The 23,966-nt window shown below is 43.7% G+C and overlaps 1 protein-coding gene across 1 annotated transcript in view; it reads right to left on the bottom strand.

Annotated features, from left to right (window-relative positions):
* ipo8 (importin 8) overlaps positions 1-23,966 on the bottom strand; it is a gene marked incomplete in the record, with an annotated part of 477,409 nt that overhangs the window by 379,118 nt on the left and 74,325 nt on the right. Inside the window, 1 exon segment of the mRNA XM_037695763.1 lies at positions 12,542-12,698. Within this exon segment, the coding sequence (XP_037551691.1) occupies positions 12,542-12,698 (157 nt within the window).

The following is a 23,966-nucleotide window of genomic DNA, read 5'->3' as shown; positions in this document are numbered from 1 at the left end:
ACGTCTTGCCGGCCCAAGCTTTCAGCACACTTCGTCTTTTGTCTGTTTTACTTGGTTGAGGCTTTTCAGCGTCGTTTTTACTGTCTTCAATCGGGTGGATTGTGGCCCCAACGGAGTACACTCCCCTGCATGGTGCAATGATCATCTGCACGGAAACTCTAACCCTCTGGGTGGAGTCTGGCCTTATGGGAGTGTCCACCCGTTGTGCAGCCATTCCAGGAATCTGCAACACTCCTTTTCTATCCCAGGCTTCCGGGTCACTAGATACTCAGCTGTTTTTTGATTGGGTCTAGTCTCGTGTATAGCCCATGCATCCAGGCTGGTGATGTGGTAGTATAGATTTGTATGCCTGGTCCCTGCCTCACGAGGAACTTCCGGCAGGTCGATAAATGGGAGATCTTGGTTTAGGATTACCTCTGCTACCAGTTGAGCCCACGTTGTTAGCTCCCAGGGGCCCTTCCAGCCGCCTTTTTGAGCTTCTTCGTTCACTTCATCAGGCAGCTGGTTTACTTCACCACCATCTGTCCCCGACGGAACCCTGAACACCCTGAAGACCAGTGGAAACTGATTAGTGCTGAGAGGTGTGTTTCTCACTTTTCCCATCGATGGATTATAGGGCCAGGCTTGCTGCACTGATTGTTTGAACAAATCTCGAGGGTTACAACATTTCCCTTTCTGTTTAGCCTTTTCCCCTTCATTTGGTTCAACTATCCCTGGATATAAAGGTGGGGCCGAGGGTGCTCCATTCGGCCCTTGGTCATACTGCTGCATTCTTGGGGCTTCTTTTGGGGCCTCAGACTTTCTTTCGGCCAACTGGGCTTTAAAAGATTTAAAGGGGGTCGTAGTATCTCCTTACTTGCCAACCCACTGCCCTTTCTGAGTGTATCAGCTGACCGTCTTGCATTTCTGTTTGACAGCCCCTGCAGTATTTCACGACGGTTCCATTCCACTCACAAGTACAGTCTCTCGGGCCTTTGCCACTCAAATCCCATTGTGTTATTATAATCATCCCAGGCAGGACAGCGACTCTGCATTTCCCACAAATGAATGCATCCATTACTTTTACAGGTTTTACTTGGAAATCTCGGACATGTTCCTTACTCGCCTTAGGTTTGAAGGGTTTCTTCTTCCCTGGTCCTTCCCAAAGACGGGGCAGACCACTTGGTTCTAGGCAGATCACACAGTTGTTTTCTAGCTTGTTCCACTTGATGGTTTCATCTTCTGTTGACAGGTATCCTTTTTTTAGCATATTCCAATGTTTTCAGGGCCCTACCTGCCCAAAGCTCTGAAGTTGTTCTTCGTAGGATAACTCCCCCGCATATAGTGGCCATTCTAATATAGGGGAGCGTGGTGCTTGGTTCTTTGGCCATACTCAGGTTTCTGGTTTCAACTTAGCTAGGAATTGGCTTCAGTTGCTTTATTCCTTGGATCCCTATCTTCACTAACTCGACTGTGTTTTTGTCTAACAGTCTCTTCACTCTGTCTGTGGCGTTGTATTTGGGCCTTACTGCAACTGCTGACGTGTGATCCTGTGCTCTGACCCACATCTTCTGCCCCATCTTGACTGAGATTTCAGGGTCTGGTTGTTCCTCCTTATCGTCGGAGCCCCGCCCAGTTTCCTGTGTGGTGAACTGTCATTGGTTAAGCTCCTCTGAGGTGGAGGGTCTACCAGCTTGACGCCTGTCATTCAAGGCCTGTCCTATTTCCACAGCTTTAGTACTCCATTCTTTGGTATTAGCATTTTTAGCTATCCAATTTTTTGACTAAACCTATGGCTCTTTCGGCCACTCCGTTGGCTTGAGGTGTGTAGGGAAGTGAATACACACGCATTACCCCAAAAGTCTGGCACCAGTGATCCACTTGTGCATTGCGAAAATGCGTTCCATTATCAGTTCTCAGTTCCTTTGGAACGCCTAACGACCCACAGACTTGCTCTAACATGCCAACAACACTGTTGCCATTAGCTTTTCTTGCTGGCTTCACTACCACATACCCTGACATCGAGTCTGCTAGCACTAGAAGGTATTTCTCTCCCTTCTTGCCCGTGACTCCCATAGGCCCAGCTACATCCATGCATACTGAGCCCCAGGGTACGGTGCTTTTGAGAGTTTGCCCATCCACTCGGTGCCCTCGCCTTCCTGCATTATATTGACCACATACTTCGCAGTCCTGCAGCACCTTGCAGATTTGTTTTAAAGGGACCCAGAGCTCCTGGCTCTCCAACTCCTTACGTGTAGGCTGCACGCCTGCAAGACCGAGGCCTTCATGCACGCCCCGCACAACCTATAACAAGTACTCTTCTGGGACCCTCCGACCTTCGGAGGTTCTGTCCCACTTCTCGATCCCGACAAAAACTTTTTTTCTCTGCTGGATGTAACGATCGACTTCTTCGTTACCCTGCCAGTATTTTCCTTCTCTAGTGTGGGACTTTTGGTGCTCCCCTCTAACTGTAGATTGAGGCTGAGTTCAGCTATTTTCTTCCACAAGTCAAGGTGAGCCACCAATTTTCCCTTAGCACTCTCAAATCTATTTTCTTCCCAGATGGATAAGTCCTCATTCAGGGCTTGTGCACAGTAATGACTGTCAGTTACTACCTTTGCCATTTTCACTTTTTTGTTTGTCAGTTCCAGCAGTCCATCGAGTACTGCCGTAACTTCTCCTGTTTGCGCACTTCCTGGCACTCTCCCCCTCCTACGGCAGCACCCGTTACCCTGATATTTGTGGATAAATCCCCAATGTGCCACCTGATCGGATCCCTTTTTGGAGCCATCCTTGTAGAGAGTCCAATCATGCATTTTTTGTTTTTCAGGTGTCTCTTTTGTCGTTTTTCTGCTCGCCGGCTGTGCCGGTCCTATCTCTAGATCAGGGTCTAACAAAATGTCTTCCCATCTACCCCACCTTGTGTTAGTAGCTTTGGTACTCTCAATTGTTCCCTTTCTGAGATATCTGTGCACTTGGCTCTGTGTTATTACTTTAATAGGCTGTCCTTGAGCTAGATCTTTCAGTGTTTCCCAGTATCTAGTAAGCACTGCTAACTTTTTTCTTCCTGAGGAAACTTTTTCTCGACTGAGGTTAACGTGCAACTCCAGAGAGTAACTAAACCTCCATTTTCATTTTTGACTGCTATCATGGCATAGTTCCCCTCACAGTTAACTTCAGCTACGAGTTTTGTCATCAGGCTTTTTTGTTCTGAATTCTTCCAAGTCATTTTGGTTTTCAGCGGTCCAAATCCAGGCTTTTTTGTTTTTCTGTTCGTTTTCTCCTTCTCTTTTCTTTAGGCAAGCATACAAGGGTTTGGCATACTTTTGATAGTTAGGGACATAATCTCTCACATAGTTGCACAGGCCTAAGACCTTTTGCAGCTCGTTTTCGGATTCGAGGGGCTGGATCTGCTCAAGTTTCTCTCTGTAGCCCTCTGAGAGTCCCAGATCGGCTGTCACTTGAAACCCTAGATAGTTTACCCAAAACTGCCCAAACTGACATTTTTTCAGGTTCAGCTTCTGCCCTGCTTCTGTGACTCGCTGCACTACCTTTGCTAATCTTTCTAGATGTTCTTCTTCTGTGTCATCTGCGATAAACACATCATCGATGTAAACTGTGGCACCTAAGTCTTTAAGCACATCCATTACGGCTGACTGGAACACATTTGGAGAGTTTTGTATCCCTGTGGTAATCGCTGCCAGACGTAGCTTCTCCCTTGATGGGTAAAAGCTGTTTTCCCTTGTGACTGTTTAGCCAGTCTGAATGAGAAGAATCAGTTTGCCAAGTCAATGCAGGATTTGTACTTTTTCACTTGTAGGGTTTTCAGAGTACCTTGTTGTCTGATTAGGCTAGCTCGATTGGCCACTGTTCATCTGTTAAGTGCCTTAAAATTGATTACTGGTCGCCATCCTCCTCTGGCAGACTCAGGTTTCTTTTGTGTCTGGATGGGGCTGTTAGTAATAGGATTAGCTTCTTCTCTAATAATCCCTAAAGCACTTAATTCCCTTACAATCTTGTTCATTTCTTCAACTGCCCGTGGACTTAGGGGATATTGTCGCACAGGTGGATGCACTAATCCTTCGATTAAGTGTACAAATTTTTGACCCAAATCCCTGCAGTCATATTTAAATTTGGCCGCTGAGGCCGACACGATGATCTGTTTTAACTTCTCTTTCCCATTCGGGGAGAAGTCGCTCTCATTTAATTTTTGCTCTATTACTTCGGGGATATTTACAGGTTTATACCATTCTCCCATTTCAATCTTTTCATGAGTTGGCCCTATTTTTACTAACCTGGATTTGAGCTTATCCAGTAGTCTATTCAGGGCTCTTCGGTCCCATTTTGGCTTTCCTAATTCTTTTAAGTCTGTTATTGTCATGAGGTTCTAGGGTCCTTTTATCCATATAATTCCTTGCCATAAGCCAAAAGGCATTTTTCTATGGTTCCATTAGCCAATTGAACCGTGAGGTGTCCTATTGTTTTTAGGTTTCTGCGGGTCATAGACACCTCTGTCCCAGAGTCTATCAGGTAAGGTTCTCCACCTAGTTTAGTGTAGATTTCATCCCCATCCCAATAGGCATTCTCCAGGGTGACCCGCGACCTCTCGGCCATTATTTAGCTGGCCCCCCACTCCCTTCCGCGCAGGATTCATGGAGGGCCTTCTTTTCTTCTGGGGTGAGCTTTGCATATTCCTCTGGAGGTATATATTTGCCCCACTTTTAGGGATATGGATTTGCAGCTGGGGCTTGAAATTTCCTTGGTTGTTGGTTTCTATACTGTGATTCTGGCGGCCTCGGGGTTTGCTCTCTGTATTGTGGCTGCTGAGGGGTCTTCTGTGCTGCCTTCGGTTGTTTTGGGCTTTGCCTTATTTCATTTTTCTTTTTCTCTTCCCAGAACTGCTGTTCTAGATCATAAGACTTCACTGCCTGATCTATTTGGGCAACAGTGGTCTCATGGGGCATCTTAGCAAAAGTGAGTTCTCCCCTTCTCCCTTTTGTTACACTTCTCAAGGCTTTAACATATCCTCTTCGTCAGCCGATATCTCATCTAGCAATTTATTTTCTGTTTCTTGAGCGTATCTATAGGCAGTCTTTTTTATTCTTCTTAGCATCACATTGTGTACTATTTCCAAGTAAGCTGTTCTGAACTTACTGGTTAAGGGTTTGTGGGCTGCTAATGTAGGGTATGAGGGCATCATTAAAATGTTGGCCCACTCTCCCAAAGTAGCTTTAACAGTCAGTTCCACTGTCTCTTCTGATCTGTCTGCCCACACTGGTGGAATATCATAATGATTTTGGCCAGCTTCAGGGATGTAGGTTTGGCGCCCATCGCTCGCCTGCACTGGACCCCAACTCAAGACTCTGGCCAATCTTTCTGATACTCTGTGTACATCCAGTATCTCTACCCCCTTCTTCTGTCCTTTCCTTTGCCCTATTCTCAATGGTTTGATTGGACCATCGTATTGGCCTGCTATTGATCATAAGCTGGCACTACCTTCATCATCGGTGCTTTCCTGCTCAGTTCTGTAATTGGTTCCACCTGTGAGCTCTCTTCATCGCTCTCCTCACTCTCTCCATTTAATGGTTGTATTTTTGCAAGTGTCTTACACCCTAATTGTCCCACTTGTGATTCCGCGCCACTTCTCCATCGTCTTGTGGCTGAACTTTTCAAGTCTTTCTCTGAGGGTGAGGTCAGAGGCGTTTTCGGTTCTTGGGGATTAATCCTTAAAGGGTCCTTGCTTTTCTTTACCCCCTGTGATGTTGATGGTTTCTCTATGTCCTCTTTCCCTAGCTTTAGGGGTTCCTCGATCGGTTTTTCCTCCAGTTTTGTCAGGGAGGCTACGACCCTTGCTTTTCGATCTTCATCTAGATGAGTGGGAGTTACAATGATCAACTCCTTCAACGCTGCTGCAGCAGGCATCTCTTTTGCTAACCACATAGCCGAATGAACTGCCACACCCTCAGCTATTTCCCACTGTAGGTTGTGGGACCGCAACCCGTCTATACTCATCACTACTTGCCTAAAACCCTGAGTTATGGCTCGGGTCACTGCTTTTTCGAGGGCTCCTAACATTTCCCTCATATATCCTTCATTGCAAGTCGCTTCCTTGTAGCTTATAATTGGGACATGTATTATGGCATAATGTGGAAGGTCAACACCGCTAGTTAGGCTCACTTTTGGCTTAGAGTCTTTCCCCCACTGTCTTAATAGATTTACCTCTACTTGATACTCACTCCCCGCTAGTTTCTTCAAAGTTTTTCTGAAAGTTGAGATATGGATTTTATATTTGTGATCTGTGAACACCAACAACCCATTGGCTTCTACATCCAAGGGCTTCCCTTCAGCCTACACACCCGGGTCCCGTTTTGGAATGGTACAATTTGTATTTCCTCGGGTAAAGGTTTAAGGGTTTCAGTCAGAGGGAATTTGGGCACGCCTTTTGGTGACTGCCTAATTTTCTCTTTCAGCCTCGCTTTGGGCTCCCTTTCATCTTTTTGGTTGGACTTGGTTTCAAGCTTTAGTTCCCGATGTTTCTCTTTAGATTCCTTTTTTCTGGGGGTTTCCTTGGGTATTCCTGAGGAACCCTCTCCCGGGTCCTCGTTCTTATCTCTTTGATTATCACCTGGCTCTAACTTTTGTTGCGGCTTTGTTTTTCCTAGGGGTCCCATGTTCAACTCTTCCCTGCTTATCCAATGCTGGCTCAGTTTTACTGCTAGACTTTGGGCAATGGCATCTAGACACTGATCAACCTTTTCTTTTTCTGTCTCATCTTCAAAATACCAGTCATTGACACTTTTCTCGACTTTGGCTATCGGATTAAGGTGCTCACCATCTAAGTCCAGATCTGGGTCATTATTTTTACTGATGCTATACAGGCTATGGCCCAGGGGGAAGCTTCCCAATGGGAAGTTCCCAAATGGGGGGTTGTATGAGAGGCTGGGTTGTATGCTCCTTTTTCAGGTTTGACAACACTCAGATCCTCCTTTTCTGCCTTAATTGATTTGACTATTTCACTTTTGTGTGTGTCCTCTGCTTCCTGTTCCTGCTCCGATTCGGACTCATCCTCTGTGTCTCCTGGAGAGCCCGTTCGTGATGCCCGTTCTTTTCCTACTTCTGGACTCTGTTGTCTTTTCTTTTCATACATAGCTAATCTCATTAACTCATCTGTATACTCCTTGAACTTAGGGACTGCTTTTGCATCGTGGTTAACTACGAGCCATCCCAATCCTGATGCCTTAGCTACCATCTTTATTAGGGGGTCATACTCAATGGAGGGACTGATCACCACCGCCAGTAGCGCATTTACTGGTGTTTCTACTATCTGCACCCACCACTGCAGCCACTTTTTGATTTCTGCTTTGGTTTTTATTTTAGCTGGGTCTTGCATTACTATCTGTTGAAGCCCATCTGTTGCCTTGTCGCAATAATACACACCCTTTTCTTCGATGCACCCGCTCAGGTTTTGTTGCAGAACTTCTTCATCTTTCTCCAGATTACCGTCTTTGAATTGGAGCTGTACCTGTTGGTGCCAGGTTCCATAGCCTTTTCCATATGGGAGGATTCCTACCCTGACTCCAATTATTTCTTTCTCTGACTCGGGTGTTGTTGCTGTCGGATCGTTTGACTCGGACTGGTCCTCTAGTTCCATTTCTTCTCCAGCTTCGCCCATTTTTCTGTTTTTGTCATGTCGAGTGTCTGTTCCGCAGAGCCGCCTGGCCCTTTTCCTTGTACTTCAGATGGGAACAGACTAGCTGCTTAACTTACTACGTGGATTATGGTCAGTAATCTTTCGTAAGCCCTTCTACCCCACCCATTGCCTAGTGGTTTACTAAGGGGTACTTGGCCGGTGGCCTGGTCCAGCCACTCACACTCCCTCAACTCTAGGGGCTGTGTTCTTTTTTCGGCGCTTGATTAGTCCTCTGATGCGCGCCTTCTCTTTGGGGGGCCTTTACTCTAAAAAAAACGTATCCCACCGCTGCCACCATGTTTCGCTTACCCGAGCAAGGTAGACACAGGACACGTGCCACGCCCTCACTGCAGCCTACTCCTCCAACGGGTCTCAAAACTAATCCTATGGCTCAGGTGTTACCCGCAGCTGTTTCCTACGACAGTTTTAGTCTAAGGATGTGTTGAGATGATTCACCCAGACTGTTAACTACCTAGGATCCTTTTCATTTAACCTTAATTTAGACAAATAAATCACATTGAGCCTCGAAGACTCATTTACAAGTGAAACCTGTGGTTAACTAGACACATGTAGGAGTTGGAGGCGAAAAAAATTCTTATCAGACTTTTTTCTTGGCTGAGAAAAACCCCTAATATTGAAAAAACACCTCGCACAAACAAGCACATATTTATGTAAACATTCTGCAGAGCAGGAAGAAGGAAGAGACGAGACCGGTCAACAACGTCTACAGATGCTCTCAAGGTCACTGTAATCAGTCAATGTCCTCCGGTGAGATCCATAAACATTCTCGAGGTATGTCGAGGAATGGCCAAGAATAACCTCTGAAAATCCAGAGTCCTGAAATGATGGTAGAAAGTTTTTTCATCGGGGTTTCATCTGGTTATCAGTTGGAAATTCCTCAGGGAGGGGGTGGTGAGCGTCAGATCACATTTTCTCCAGGCGAAATTCAGATAAGGTGGCCTTCAAGGACACCAAGGCAACCAAAATTTAGATAAACACACAGTTGTTTTGGAGACAGGCAGAACTTAATGACATCAACCTTGAGTCTGTGTTTGGTCCACTCGGTTCCGAAATGTCCAAATTAACATGGCCACACCGATGGAACATGTCTGAGTAAAAATCCAGATCTGATCCATTCAGCCCAAAGCATTTGAGTCCGGGTACTCGAGACATGAAACCAAACCATCATAAAGGCAAGCAGCGTGATCGGGTCCAAATTTGCTGCCAATGCAAAGCGGAGAGGGAGGGGGAGGAAGTATCCGATCTCGGCTTGAGCAAGTGGTGAAGTGAAGTTACCCGCAGCTGTTTCCTAGGACAGTTTTAGTCTAAGGATGTGTTGAGATGATTCACCCAGACTGTTAACTACCTACGATCCTTGCACCACACCCAAAATCTCACCTCGTGCCTCGCCCGACCTAGCAGCAGCAGTGGGGATGTTTGGCAGACGAGGAAGCGCAAGTTAACGGTAGCTCATCTCCTAATTTAACGTTGCAATTGTTATCCAATTTAGCTTTGTTTAGAATCCAAGTATAGGATTCTAGGATGTTGTTTTATAATCAAAGCTACTAAACCTTTTAAAACCTCCCGTGCTTCTGTTGTTTTTCTGAACCAAGTCTTCCACTTCCATGAACAAAGGGGTGTTGAAATAAGAATCCAGAATTTTACGTTTTGCTTTGCGTTAATCAATGATTTTGCAGGGGAAACAGCGGTGTGCACAGTCCAACAATGATTACATTTGATCACAAAGAGGATACATAACGATTAATACTCAGAGTTTAGTTATATTTCAGATGTTGATCCTTCCTGGACAAAGCAGTTCTCTATTCCTGGGGGGGAAGCTGGAGGATGACTGTAGGTTTGCTCTGTTCAGCCCCAGATATTTTCCTTCTGGCAGGCTGCGCTCTGTGAGTTCTTCGGTCGTCCTGACTCACTCAAGCGCTCCAAAACCTCTACAATTTACCCACACTCTCTACCAGCCCCAATATGTTATCTCTCACCACAATGACAAATCTTTCACAATTCCAAGCAATCAAATTCAAAATGTAATTGATCTTTCTGCCTGCCAATTTGTAGGCTACCGCTCTAATTTGAATTTTTTTTTTATTAAGGACAATATTGGCGAAACGTCTCCTTACCATCGCTTTTTTGGTGGAATTCCTCAAAATTCCAGCTCAGCAAAAAGCAAATTTCCCCATTCACATTTGAATGCAGGCCGTTTCTGGTCCTGCAGCTGGTCTGAATTTGAAGAAAAGGGTTCAAGCATATAATCCGGGCTGAGGAATAGGCTTTGTTTAATGGAACAAAGCCTATTCCATTTGCCCCAGTTCTCCTTCAGCTGGAACCATCCAAAAACTTGTCCTGTAATCCACACAATCCGATGGTCCAACAGCCCCAGTTTCACAGAATCATCTGTATTTATAGGGTGAGGTTTTGACTGACACTTCCAAAAGATCATGCCACCTGCATTAATCCAACCTTCTTTGAGCTGAACCTGGCTCAGGGTTCCATGCATGTCTATGGGAATTGCCACATCACTCCTTATACATATTAAAATCTGGTGTAGCTCATTTCATCCGGTTATGTCCGGACATGCCTGAGTCACTCTGAGTTGTTTTTCTCTCTTGTCTTTCCTTATTAGGAGTTGTTTTTTGCTTGGAGCTGTTTTTAAGGTCCGTCATTGTGAAATACTTTCTGCTTGTATAACTCTTTACTCACATAATGCTTCTAAAAACATTTCCTGAGAACACAGTTTCTTTCCTTCTTAATATGAACAAACTTAAAACAGAATACATTTAAAAAGCACAAAGATTATAGTATCAATTGATTATTTACTTGTTTTTGGTTATAATAAACAAATCATATTTCTACTTTAAAATATAACAGTTTCAGCTGAGGGAAATATGCTCCATTCCTTCACTTGTTCTTCTCCCCACATTCTTCCTACTTGCGTATGTGTATGTTTGAGTGCGTACGTATATGTGCATGTTTGTTGTATGAGTGTGTGAGTGTGTGCGTGCATGTGTGTGTTTATGCAGTGTGTGAGTGCATGTGTCTTCGTGTGTGTGTATATGCATGTGTTCTATTGACACAGGTCTGACCGGCATCCTTCCCCACCATCAAAGCCAACTCACTACCAGGTAGTGGTCAGTGGACAGCCCCCCCCCCCCCCCCATTCACCCGAGTGTACAGTGTTTATTTTGCACTCGTTAAAAGTGGGGCACCAGCTGGTCAGTTTATTGACCAATAACAACGTAATTAATATATTCACCCTTTAATAATCAGAATTAAGGCTGGGAGATATATGATACTTTTTAAAAATCAATATAATTTAATTCACAATATAAAATGAGACTTAATTCATGATATAAAATGAGACTATATTGATTTTCATTGAAGATTTATTTAGACAGCTAAATCACACTGAACCTCGAAGACTCATTTACAAGTGAGATCTGTTTAGACAGACAAAAATGTGGAACAGGACACATGTAGGAATTGGAGGCAAAAAAAATCCGATCAGACTCTTTCTTATTGGCTGAGAAGAAAAACTCTAATATTAAAAAACACCTTGCACAAACAAGCACATAGTGACGTAGACATTCCACAAAGGGAGAAGACAATGAGAGTGGTGAACAATGTCCATGGACGCTCTTGAGGGTACTGTAAGAGTTCTGATAAGGATGGAATAATCGGCCAGTTTCCTTCGGTGCGACCTGTAAACATTCTCGAGGGATGTCGGGGAATGGCCAAGGACAATGCCTGTGGGAATCCAAGAGTCCTGAAATGATGACACAATGTTTATTCAGCTGGTTTCCTCTTGTTGATCAGTTGGAAAGGAGGGGGGGGGGGGGGAGATGAGCGTCAGATTACATGTTCTCCAGGCAAATTCAGATAAGATGGCCTTCAAGGCCAGCCAGGGAAGCCAAATTCTGATAAAAACAGTTGTTTTGAGGGCAGGCAGAACTTAATGGCATCTACCTTGAGTCTGTGTTGGTCCAAACGGTTCCGAAATGTCCAAATTACATGGCCACACCGATGGAACGTGCCCGAGTAAAATCCCCGAGATTTGATCCATTCTGCCCAAAGCATTTGAGTCTGGGTACTCGAGGCACGAACCAAGCCATCATAAGGCAAGCAGCGTGACCGGGTCCAAATTTGCTGCCAATGACTTCCTTGATTGTAGATAAAACCAGCAACCAGCCGAATCCAAAAAGCAGGAACCAGTTATTGTGAATCCAATTAAATATGCGTCCTTAAAATCCACAAATGGCAGCAGAGATAGACACATCATCATCTTCAAGTCGATGAGATATCCAGCTGCGTGCGTGCCAACAGGGCAAATCGGTTTGCCTAAAGCCTGTCTTCTCTTCGAAGAAATGTTATCAATTGCATTGAGGGACCAACTGATCAAGTCAAGTCCATAATTATAGTTCGAAATATATGCAAGAGAGGCTCAGAAGCAGTTTCACAGACAAGACAGAGCAGCAAAGCATTGCGAAGAGGGAGAGGAGGGGAAAAGTGTCCGACCTCAGCAAGAGCAAGTGATGAAGGGATACACCCAGGTGGAGCAGTAGGCAACTATGCAAGCGCCCAGGGAGTAATTTAGGATTAGGCATCTTGCTCAGAGACACCATGACATGTGGGAATGGCTGGGGATTGAACCTGGGACTTTTGGGTCCCAAGTCAGCTGTCCTGCCTCTCTACCCCTTAACCTACCAACTGCTCCCCGGGCGCCTTAGATGGCAGCCCAGTTTCACGTGTGTGCTAACATGTGCAATGGAAAACGGTCATTTTCAGGATAAAATTTCAGGTTGATATAAAAGTCAACATAAATGTCATAATACCGGTATCTGTACAAGTGAATGTGTGTACCGTATAGATTCTGGACAACGGATGATGGCTTCCACTATGTGATCTCTGATCTGCTGCCGGTCATTCTCATGAATGTTGAAGGGAAAGACAATCTCACCAACAGATGGCTCCCTGTCTTGCCAATACTGACCCACCATGTTCTTCAAGTAGATGGCCGCTAAACACAGAGACAAAAAATACAAAAAATTAAAAATAAAACATCTGTGAATGAAAAGTTACATTATGTTATGTAGCATCCAGTCAATATCAAGAAGGCAAGCCCAGAACTGATGGTTAAATGATTTATTGAAGCTGTCCGTGTCTTCAACCAACGTAAGAGCTAGACAAAAACAAATTCAATAATTAGATATTTTACCGTCTATTGTTCTGTATAGATCATTACATTAGTACATTTCTTTCCATTAACACAATATTTCAAGTTACTCAATTTACTTTAAACACAGTTACAAACCTTGTTGCCCTATCGACTGAAGCTAAACTTGAGTTGCTTTTTAACTTTTTTCGTGATATCTTCTCTGTGTTGACGTTGGCTCTAATTTGTTTCGCATGTCAATTTTCTGTTTTGTCAAGTTAATTTCAGTTGGCATATTTCTGCTCAAGGAAGTTACCAAAATAAAAGAATACAACTTTAAACTGTGTTTTTTCGTCAGTTCAGAATAAAGGGACGAGACAGCCCCTGGTTTACTCCAGAGCTAGCTGACCTCATGCACAGGGGAGATCATCTTTGGGCCACAGCGAGAAAATCTGACTCTGACACTTATTGGTTGAGTTTTCGACAGATGAGGAATAAATGTACAACTGTTGTGAAAGCAGCAAAACGCAACTATTTCTTATCTCAGACCTCCAAAAATCTAAATGACCCTAACAGATTCTGGAAAACCATCAAATCTCTCTCAGGTACCCTCAATCATCTGACCTCCCAGCACAACTTCTCGTTAACGCTGTTCCTGTGTCAAATAAGCACGAGATCCTGAACTGTTTCAACAAACATTTTGTTGCTTCTAGTTCTTTATTTGACACAGTTACTAATGGAAAATCAGCCACTTCACGTAATAACCAAACTTTTACAAATCAAATCCCTCCTACAAGTCTCAGTTAATCACACCTTCTCTTTTTCTCCATTCGCAGTCAATGAGGTCAATAAACTGTTAAAAGATCTTGACCCTAAAAAATCTGCAGGTCCAGATGAACTTCCACCTTATTTCTTAAAGCTGGCTGCTCATATCATCACAGTCCCTGTGACCCACATCTTCAATCTCTCCATAAGACAAAACTCCATCCCAGACACTTGGAAAACAGCCTTTGTTCTACCTTTGCTGAAGGGAGGTGACCCCACCTCACTGAACAACTATTGACCAATCTCTAAACTCTGCATTTTAGCCAAGGTTCTAGAAAAACTGATAAACTCTCAAATCAAAAATTACCTGGACTCATTTAACATCTTACCTCCACATCAATCTGGTTTCAGGAAACAACACAGCACAACCAGTGCTTCACTGAAGGTTCTTAATGACGTTGTTGAAGCACTGGATGCTAAGGATTATTGTGTTGCACTTTTCTTAGACCTGTCTAAAGCTTTTGACACTGTGGATCATAACATCTTGTGTCATAAACTCTCAGAAATTGGTTTCTCAGAACACACCATTGGTTGGTTCTCTAACTATCTTTCGGACCGGAGGCAATGTGTTCAACATAATGGTACTTCTTCCAGTTATTTAACAGTCAGCAATGGTGTACCACAAGGCTCAGTCTTAGGCCCACCCTCGTTACAATCTACATACATAATGTAGGTAAAAACATCCCTAATGCATCCATACATTTCTACGCTGATGACACAGTTGTTTATTGTCGAGCTAAAACTGTTGCTAAGGCTTTCCAGCTTTTGAAATCTGCATTCAACTACATCCAGACAGATTTGTTCCGCCTCTAACTTGTCCTAAATGCTGACAAAACCAAAGGGATGCTTTTTTCAAATAGGAAGTTGGTCCCAGCAGTTCTTTCTCCGATTTTATCCTCAAATGGTGTCCCCATTGAGTTTGTTGATTCCTATAAATATTTGGGTATCTTGGTCGACTCGCATCTCTCTTTTAAGCTCCATGTGGAAAACTTGGTAAAGAAACTGAAAGTTAAACTGGGTTTCTTTTTCAGAAACAGATCCTGTCTAACTCTGAACGCTAGGAAACGCCTTGTATCTGTGACTTTCCTTCCCTCCATTGATTACGGTGACATTATTTACATGAACGCTCTCACAAGAACCCTGCAGATGTCGGATGCTGTCTATCATGGTGCACTAAGATTCATAACTGTTAGTGTTTATCGTACCCACCACTGCACCCAGTATTCACTGGTTAACTGGACATCATTAACTTCACGCAGACTCTCTCACTGGTACATTTTCATCTTTAAATCACTTCTTGGTCTGCTGCCTTCATACATCTCCTACATGTCTCTGCGTGAGTGCAGCTACAGCGTGCGCTCTCAGGACATTATTACCTGCAGTGTTCCCTCAGTGAGGACTGAACTAGGCAAAAGGGCCTTCCCCTACTCCGCTCCTGTTTCCTGGAATATCTTACAAAAAGATTTGAAGCTCTCGACTTTGGCCTCTCTAAGTAGCTTTAAGAATCTGTTGACTCCTGGCAGGGACCAATGCAGACATGTTCCTGTTTTTAGTTTTCTACATTCGCCTTAGAATCTAGCTGTTTTTTATTACTTTTCTTTTTTTTTAGCCATCCTATTTGTTAAAAAAAAATTGTATGACTTTTTATAACTGTTTATTGTTGTTGCTGTTGTCCATTGTTGTCATCATTCTTTGTTGAAATCAGGTCTCTCTTGTAAATGAGTCCTCGAGGCTCAATGGGATTTACCTGTCAAAATAAAGGTTGAATGAATGAATATGACAGTTTAGGTCAAAATACTATCATTTTAAAGCCACAGTACTAAAGTTTATAATTTCGTATCTGGCAACCCGAATGACATAGAAACCACAGCAATTCTCATGTAAACAGAATGACATAGAAACCACAGCAATTCTCATGTAAACATGTTCATTTTTTGTTTATTACTCCCAAAAATCATTGAAAAAACACTAACATTTCCAGAGGTTGTTCTTGTGTAAACGGAGCCTTATAGTAGGTAGATCACGTTGACTTGGTTATTTCTAAAGTAGCTCGCATGCTGAAAAAGTTTGGGCACCCCTGCTGTAGATCTTCCATGTTGAGCGGTTTTATTTTACATTTGCCGTTTGAACAAACTTACTTTCTGACCAACTTCTGCTCTCCGATGGGCAACACAGGAATTGCCGTAGGACCTTGAGACCACATTGTGCAGCACTAGGCGGCGGTGAATTTTGTACTGAGGGAAACAGACAAGCTCCCTCTCTCGAACCTTCCATTCATTAGCTCAAACATAAAATGACAGGAATACTTTAAAAGCATCAATATCAGCTCCTCTCTGACAGCTTGGTGGGAGTTTCTTAAAATGGCAGTCTCCACTAGGGCTGAGTACCGAACCAAGGTTATTTTGTAGCACCGACCGAACTGCACCGGTCGGTGTATGGATTGAAACGTCACTCTTTTTTTGGTGTCAAGTTTCAGTATTGGCTGTAACGTGTCACATGGTTTCAGCACGCAGGCAGGTAAAACACAGACATATGACAAACAGTACGTGTTTACACCCAGAGCTGCATAGAGCTGCCGTACCTAATCTATGTATAATGTATGTCTATGTGCTGGTGACGCCCACAGATGGGGTTCACGTGTGCAGTGCATGTTGTCGAACGGCTTCAATTTATGAGCAGAAAGTTGCTCCGTGTTTTTCTGCGAGGAGAGAGGAGGACAGCAGCCTCCCCCCCTCTTCCTCCTCTCAGCATTAAAGTGTTAAAGTGCCTGTGAGTGTTAGAGAGCATGAACGGCCTGATTCATTATCTCCACGACCGGACTCCTATCAAAGAACCCCCCGAGGACGGAGCTGTGTGTGAGATTTTAGCTGGTAAGTTTACGTTTGTGTAGTGAACCAAGCCTAAGGTCAAAACCCTTGACCTTAAGAACCTTGTGGGACAGAAACTGTCATTTCATTGATTTGAATCCAAAAATACAGGTTCACCCATCCTGAGACTTTCTTTCTTGAAAATTCAAGTGAAAGAACACTCTCTTTTCTATTATCATTACTGTTTTACAAATGTTTGATAATCAAAGTGTTTTAGTTCAAACATTTTAGATGTTACAGTGAACTAATCAATTTTTATTAACTGTGAAAACAGTAACAATGATTTTTTAATCCTCATGCAAAGTTAGAATTCATGTTAAGGCCTGTTACAGAGTAATTATGCATTTTCTGATTTCCTGTCTTTGAATGAGCAGTGTACGTTTTCTCCAAGGTCAGAGTCGAAGCAGACAAGTGTTGGAACAACTGTCTTGTTTTTAAATCCTCTCAGACGTAAACAGAGAAGTTGGCACCTGTTTCTCCAAACTCGCCCAAACATTTCTCTCGCCTGTCTGAAAAACAGTTTCAATCTGTTCCATAACATTCTTGCTGTTTTCTGACTTCTAGTAACCTTTTACGTCACAAAACACACCCCTGTCTGGTCGACATCGACCAATAAGAAAACTCCCAAATGAACCGGAAATAGAGCCCTTTAAAATGTCGGTACTTCCTAGTTCTCTCAGATTTGATAGAGTTCTGTGAAGTGGCAAGTTCTGTGAGTTGCCGTTGGAGTCGGGCTGGAGAGTTTGCAGCTCCAGTCGGTTGGGAGAACAGAAGTCCAGCCATGATAAGGCTCTTCCGAGATTGGGATTATAACATCTTCCACCTCTGAGTGGAACTCGGACGAACCCCACTCATGTGAGGTCCACTGGCTGAGGTGAACTTGTGTCAGACGGAATATCGTCACTACTTCGGACGAGTCACAGCCATCCTATGGAGACGCTGGACAGGTAGCGTTAACTGGAACTCCGTATCCGCTGATTCATCTTCAGAGAGGTAACGAGTCAAGTTCACTACCGAGCGTACCGAGGAAAGCTGGGTTCGAATGGAGAGTGTCGTTTCTGGTCAACACTCTCCCTCACACACCATCTTTTACTCCCTTTAAACTTCATTTTCCATCTTTAAATTCTTCTATCAAGTAGAAATCATTCCAGATATTTTAGAAATGTCTGTGTAAAGTGCTCATCCACCGCCGTGTGGATACTTGATCATAATTGTACAGCTTGCTGATTAATTATGTTGTTATTTTCATATTTTGCCAAATTAATGTAAATGTTTGATGTTAAACTTTGATTCTGTAAATAAATGACCACATTCATTTTGATGGGTCAAAGATAAATAACGTCTCACGTTACATTTTATTAAATTCAATGCACGTTTATATTCAGTCCAGAAAAATGAAAGAATCCGTTTTAATCAGGTGAAATATCTCAGGATATGTTCATCTACATACTGGTGGCCCGTATGGGCCACCAGTATGTAGCAAGGTAATCAGCTTTCTTAACAACTGCATAGAATGATTCTTTCAGCAAAATTGCAATTCTAGCCAGCTTTTCATAACTTGACATTGTAATTTCTGTAGAGGTCACACTCTCTGCAACCTCCATCAGATTGTCCAATAACTCTTTTGGGTTCATGCTGTCCACCTGTTTGCCATATGGATGTAAGGACGCTGTCAGCAGCGCTAACGCATCTTCTAAACAGTCCTTCATCTCATAAGGATCAAAATCTTTTTCCCTGACACCTGTCATGGTTATTCACCGTTCAGCACTTTTTCTGGATAAAACAATTGCCAGCTTCAGATATTTTACAGGTAAATATATGTATTCAAATGTCATTGAGTTTTCACACTATTTTAAGCTTTGGGTTTACACAAAAGTACTGTTATAAGTCAACTTATTCAAATGTGGGCACCTGTCCAGGTTTTACCCCAATTCATGAATATTTAAGTAAATGCTTCTATGCAGTGTTACTTTTTATGTGCTTATATCTTAACAGATACTAGATAACCAAGCCTTTCAGTGTTTTTTACTCCAAAGCACTGAATTTTTATAAACCTGCAATTTTTCTTTTTAGTCTCACAGCAATCATCAGTTTAAAACGTTTTTTAAACCGTTTACTTCCAGAAATTCGCTATTTTAAACAGTTACTCATCAACCCAGGTGGGTGAAAAGAGAAAAGAAAATTGATGATGAGGAATAATCAGTCTTATTCAGAAAAACTGTTATACTCCTGTTTTCCTGCCAATATCTGCTATTTAAAATTTTAAATAGGAGATGTAATTGTTTAGGTGGTAAATAAAATCAGAAAAGTCTCTTTTTCCTGATATATTTACTCTTATTTAATGATCTAGCAATTAAACGTGCATTATCTTTCCAGCAAATGAGTAAACTTATCAACTCTGTGAATATCTGAACCGTATCTTTTTTTTTTTTAAAGTCTCTAACTTTTATTTTGTACCTTTTTATAAGGAATTACCAGTGAATAAAAGCTTCTTGGTAAATGCCTTTCAGCATAAATACCTTAATTACTTTTTAAATGCAAGATAACAGTGATTATTCAGCTTTGAGGAACGTTTATTAACTCAAAAATGCCTTACAGAAAGAAAATACGTTCAATTTCACTCAAAAATAACCTAAAACACAGTGAAACTGTGATCTCAAGTTCCTACAGGAGGGGGCAGTGTTTAACTTTATACCAGCAGGAGCCTATGACGACTTCCTGTGACGTTCTGTTGACATCCTGTTGTTAGCCGCTTAGCTTAAAGTTAGCTTCGGCTAAACTCGGTTAAAATCAACATTTCTGAACGGTTTGAAAGCGTAAACGTGGCGTTGTTTCAACAAGCACGACATTTTGCATGAACACGAGTTTTTTGGGGACTTGTGGCAGCTTCATTTAGTGATTGTAAGCACAGCGAAGGCATCGGTTGCAACCGAGCTCATTTCCGACATGGAGGAAGTGACGTGACACGTCACTCATCCGGTCGTTAGCTGTTAGCTTAAAATTAGCATCGCTAGCGTTGTTCAAAAACATCATTTAATGACGGATTTTAAACTCAAGCTTGGCAAAACTTTATCAATTATGCTTCAAAGACACGGAGCATCGTATCACAATCAACTTTAAAGCGTTTTTCAACTTTTAAAAAGCAGATTTTAAGCACAGAGAAGGTTCGGTGCAACCGAACTTATTTCCGGGTCACGTGACTGAATCCACCAATGACAGAGCAACAACGGGGTCAGAGGAACTGACGTAGGCACGTCACTCACTCCTCAGCGACTCACAGCGTTCCAACTCAGCCATTTTAAACCAATCACGGACCGTTTTTCCAACTAGCATGCTCGCTTTATCTGAACAAGTCCGTCAACTTTTCGTCTTTTAAACTGTCAAAATGCACCAATTTCTGTTAAAAAATGTAACGAATCAACTCTGAGCTTAGTGGAGACTTCGTCCAGTCCTTAAAACGTTTCTCCATCTATTTGAAACAACTCGTTCGAATTTTCTCAGAACCGAGCCGGAACCAACAGAACCTCTGTTCGATTGGACCACAGTTTAAACAGAATAACGTATTCCACAGCTCATCAGCTTATGTTACACAACAGATGTACCATTTCAGCTTTCATAAAGACATATGAATTGTCAGCTTTCAAAACACCAGTAGCTGCTAACATTTCTGTTTCAGCTCAACACGCTGCGTTTACTCCAAGCGCCGCAGCTTCAGCACGCTGCATGAGGTCTTCCAAGATGGCGCCGGTGTGTAGGGCTGCCCGTCTCTCGCTCTCTGCTTGTATTTTATTTTTGTTATTTTTACAATGGTTTGTGCATTGTGCCGAGTCATATTTTCAGTATGATCGTCGGGCACTTTTGGAGCTCCGTACATTTGCTGAAATTCCCGCGGAGTTTTTGAACAGCGGCCATCACTCTCCCCCACCGGTCCTATCTGAGATTCCTGCGTTCCTTCTGCGTGACCCTGGCCTTTCTCCATGGAGGAAACGTCGCAGATGTCGTGGGAAGCGTGCAGGGATTTTGGTGAAACTGAGGCAAAGTGTGGATTATTCTAACAGGACTCGCTCTGGATCTGATCATCTCCTCTCTGACCCGTGGTGCTCCCGGGGCCCGGCTGCTGGCCAGCTGCCCGCGCGCTCAGTCCATGGAAACACCTGGAGTTGTTTACCTGTGCGCCGCACCAGCAGACCAGGAGGAGCCGTTCTTCATAACCTGCGCCCGCTGGCGCGCGCGTCTCCCTCCACGGCTGTGCCTGTGTCGGACAATATCAGGATGTGTTTAATCAACGCAAGGTCTGTTTCCAACAAGACGTTTATCCTCAATGACTTTTTTAAAGATGAGGAGTTGGATTTTCTGTTCGTCACAGAATCTTGGATTTCTGATGGTGAGTCCAGCGCCCTGGTGGAATTACTTCCTCCGGACTGCGTATGTTGCAATGCCCCGCGGCCATCAGGTCGGCGCGGGGGCGGATTATTAACAGTTTTTAAAGCAAACTTTGCGTGTAAACAGTTGTCCATCCCGGTGTCCCGCGCCAGCTTCGAGCTGAGCGCCTTTGAACTTGGACACTCTCCTCCGGTCCTGTGTGCGCTCATCTACCGCCCACCTCGTTCTAAGGACTTCATAAATGAATTCTCTGACTTTTTGGCTGATATCACACAGAGATACACTCACTTTTTGCTTATTGGTGACTTTAATTTGCATGTGTGTTGTCAGGAGAAGCCCTTAGTGAAGGACTTTCTGGATTTATTGGACTCTTTTGGCTTAGCTCAGCAGGTGAGCGGCCCCACCCAAGAACATGGTCACACGCTGGACCTCGTTTTAACACGCGATGTCTCTGTTTCTAATTTGAAAATCGGTGACAATGTTTTTTCAGATCACATGCCTGTATTGTTTGACTTCACCCCCCCCTGTCATACTGCTAAGACGTGCGTTCCTGCACGTACGCGTTCCATTAACCATTTCACTGCTGCTCGTTTTAATGAAGGTTTTAATTCTGAGAGGATCGAACAGCTCTCGGTGTCTCTTACCACTGAGGAGCTAACCTCTCAGTTCAACTCTGCCTGTTTAAATGTTCTGGACCGTGTTGCTCCCCTTAAGACCAGAAAAACGAAACTTAAATCAGAGCCTTGGCTGAATGACATCACGCGAGCCGTTAGGAGGCAGTGTCGCAAAGCTGAACGAAAGTGGAGGAAGGACAGGCTCCAGGTGTCTTTTCAAATGTTAAGGGAGAGTTGGCGTCACTATCAGAAAACCGTTAAAGCTGCCAAATGTAAATTCTTTTCTGATTTAATTGTCTCCAATTCCCACAACCCCCGAGTTCTTTTCTCCACCCTGAACTCAGTTCTACACCTCAGTGAGCCTTCACCTCTGGAAGCCTCAACTGAGCTGTGTGAGAACTTCCTCCATTTCTTTTTAGAAAAAGTGGTCAAACACAGCCACACACTGAGAAGGGATGGACAGATCATGAGCTGTGTGAGAACTTCCTCCATTTCTTTTTAGAAAAAGTGGCAAACACCCGGGCACTCATTTCTCCACCAGCTCATGATCTGTCCATCCCTTCTCAGTGTGTGGCTGTGTTTGACCACTTTGAGCCCATCTCTCTGTCTTCTCTGGAGCAGGTAATGTGCAGCATGAAGCCATCTGGTTCCCCCTTTGATGTGGTCCCCCCTAGACTACTAAAGGAAGTTTTTCCTACCCTGGGTCCTTTTATCCTCACTGTTCTGAATAGCAGTTTATCCTCAGGTGTGGTGCCAAAGACTTAAACATGCTACTGTCCAGCCCCTCCTGAAAAAACCTAACCTTGACCCCTCAGTCATGTCCAACTTCCGGCCTGTCTCCAGACTCCCATTCACCTCTAAACTACTGGAAAAAATTGTGGAGTCTCAGTTGAAACAGTTTTTGGGGGATCACGCTATCCTTGAGTTATTCCAATCTGGCTTCAAATCTCTCCATAGCACTGAAACTGCTCTACTGAAGGTTTTTAATGACATTTTCATATCCACAGACGCAGGTGATTCTGTGCTGCTTGTCCTATTGGACCTTACATCTGCTTTTGACACCATCGACCACAATATCCTCATTTCTAGACTGGAGCAGTGGGTGGGCATCACAGGGTCAGCCCTTAAATGGTTTGGGTCCTACCTCTCTGACAGAACCTTCTGTGTCAATATCAAAGATTTTAGTTCGGCATTGACCGCACTCCAGTGGGGGGTACCGCAGGGGTCCATCCTCGGTCCCCTTCTCTTTTCTTTATACCTGCTGCCACTAGGTGCTATCTTCCGCAAACACGACATACCCTTTCATTTCTATGCCGATGATTGCCAAATTTACTTCCCCCTGAGGCACAGAGGCACACGCTCTATTCAGCCTCTTCTTGACTGCCTGGCTGACATCCGGGACTGGATGGCTTTAAACTTCTTAAGCTTCAATGAGAAGAAGTCTGAAGTCATGCTGTTCCATCCCAGTGGCTCACTCATGAACCATGACATTGACCTTTTCTCTCTAGCCCCGCTAGAGAAACAAAAGGTGACTAATCTGGGGGTGATAATGGACCCGTCCTTGAAACTCAACAGTCACGTAAACATGATGGTAAAATCCTGTTTTTTTCAGCTGAGACGGCTGTCTAAGCTGAAGCCTATACTCAACAAAAAGAACCTCGAGACAGTGATCCATGCCTTCATAACATCTAGGCTTGATTACTGTAATTCACTTCTGTTTGGAATCAGTCAGTCCTCCATTGCTCGTCTACAACTGGTCCAAAATGCTGCAGCCCGATTTTTAACTGGTACAGGCTATAGAGAGCACATCACGCCAGTTTTGGCCTCCCTGCACTGGCTACCCATTCACCTTCGGATCCATTTCAAAATTCTCATGTACGTTTTTAAATCACTGAACAGTTCCGCCCCATCCTATCTCACTGATCTTCTGCAGCCATATGTCCCACCGCGCTCTCTGAGGTCAGCAGACCAGATGCTTCTCTCAGTCCCAGAAACCCGTCGTAAGCTCAGGGGTGACAGGGCTTTCTCTGTTGCAGGTCCACGACTGTGGAATGAGTTGCCACTGAGTGTCCGGCAGGCTCCCACACTCTCAGTCTTTAAGTCTCGCTTGAAGACCCACTTCTATTCGCTTGCCTTTAACACGGTGTGATTTGTTTTGGTCCGGTCTGTTCTCTACTCTGTTGGCCATTTTAGTTAGCTTCTGCTGCTATTTGTATCTGTATTTCTATTTTATGTTTTCCTGTCTGCTGTGCATGTTTGTGTTCTTTTGTACAGCACTTTGGTTGGCCTTGTTGCTGTTTTAAGTGCTATATAAATAAATTGGTATGGTATGGTATGGTATGCATTTCAACACAGCTACTCTGCACTTTTTTCATGCCAACATGAAATATTCAATCTTTACACGAATACAACAGTCCATTTATGAACACGTAACGGGCCACCAG

Source organism: Nematolebias whitei, chromosome 22 (genome assembly GCF_014905685.2).
Source record: "Nematolebias whitei isolate Nwh7 chromosome 22, NemWhi1, whole genome shotgun sequence".
Taxonomy (NCBI): Eukaryota; Metazoa; Chordata; class Actinopteri; order Cyprinodontiformes; family Rivulidae; genus Nematolebias; species Nematolebias whitei.
The sequence above is the reverse complement of the archived record's forward strand: the minus strand, read 5'-3'. Positions and strand labels throughout refer to the sequence as shown.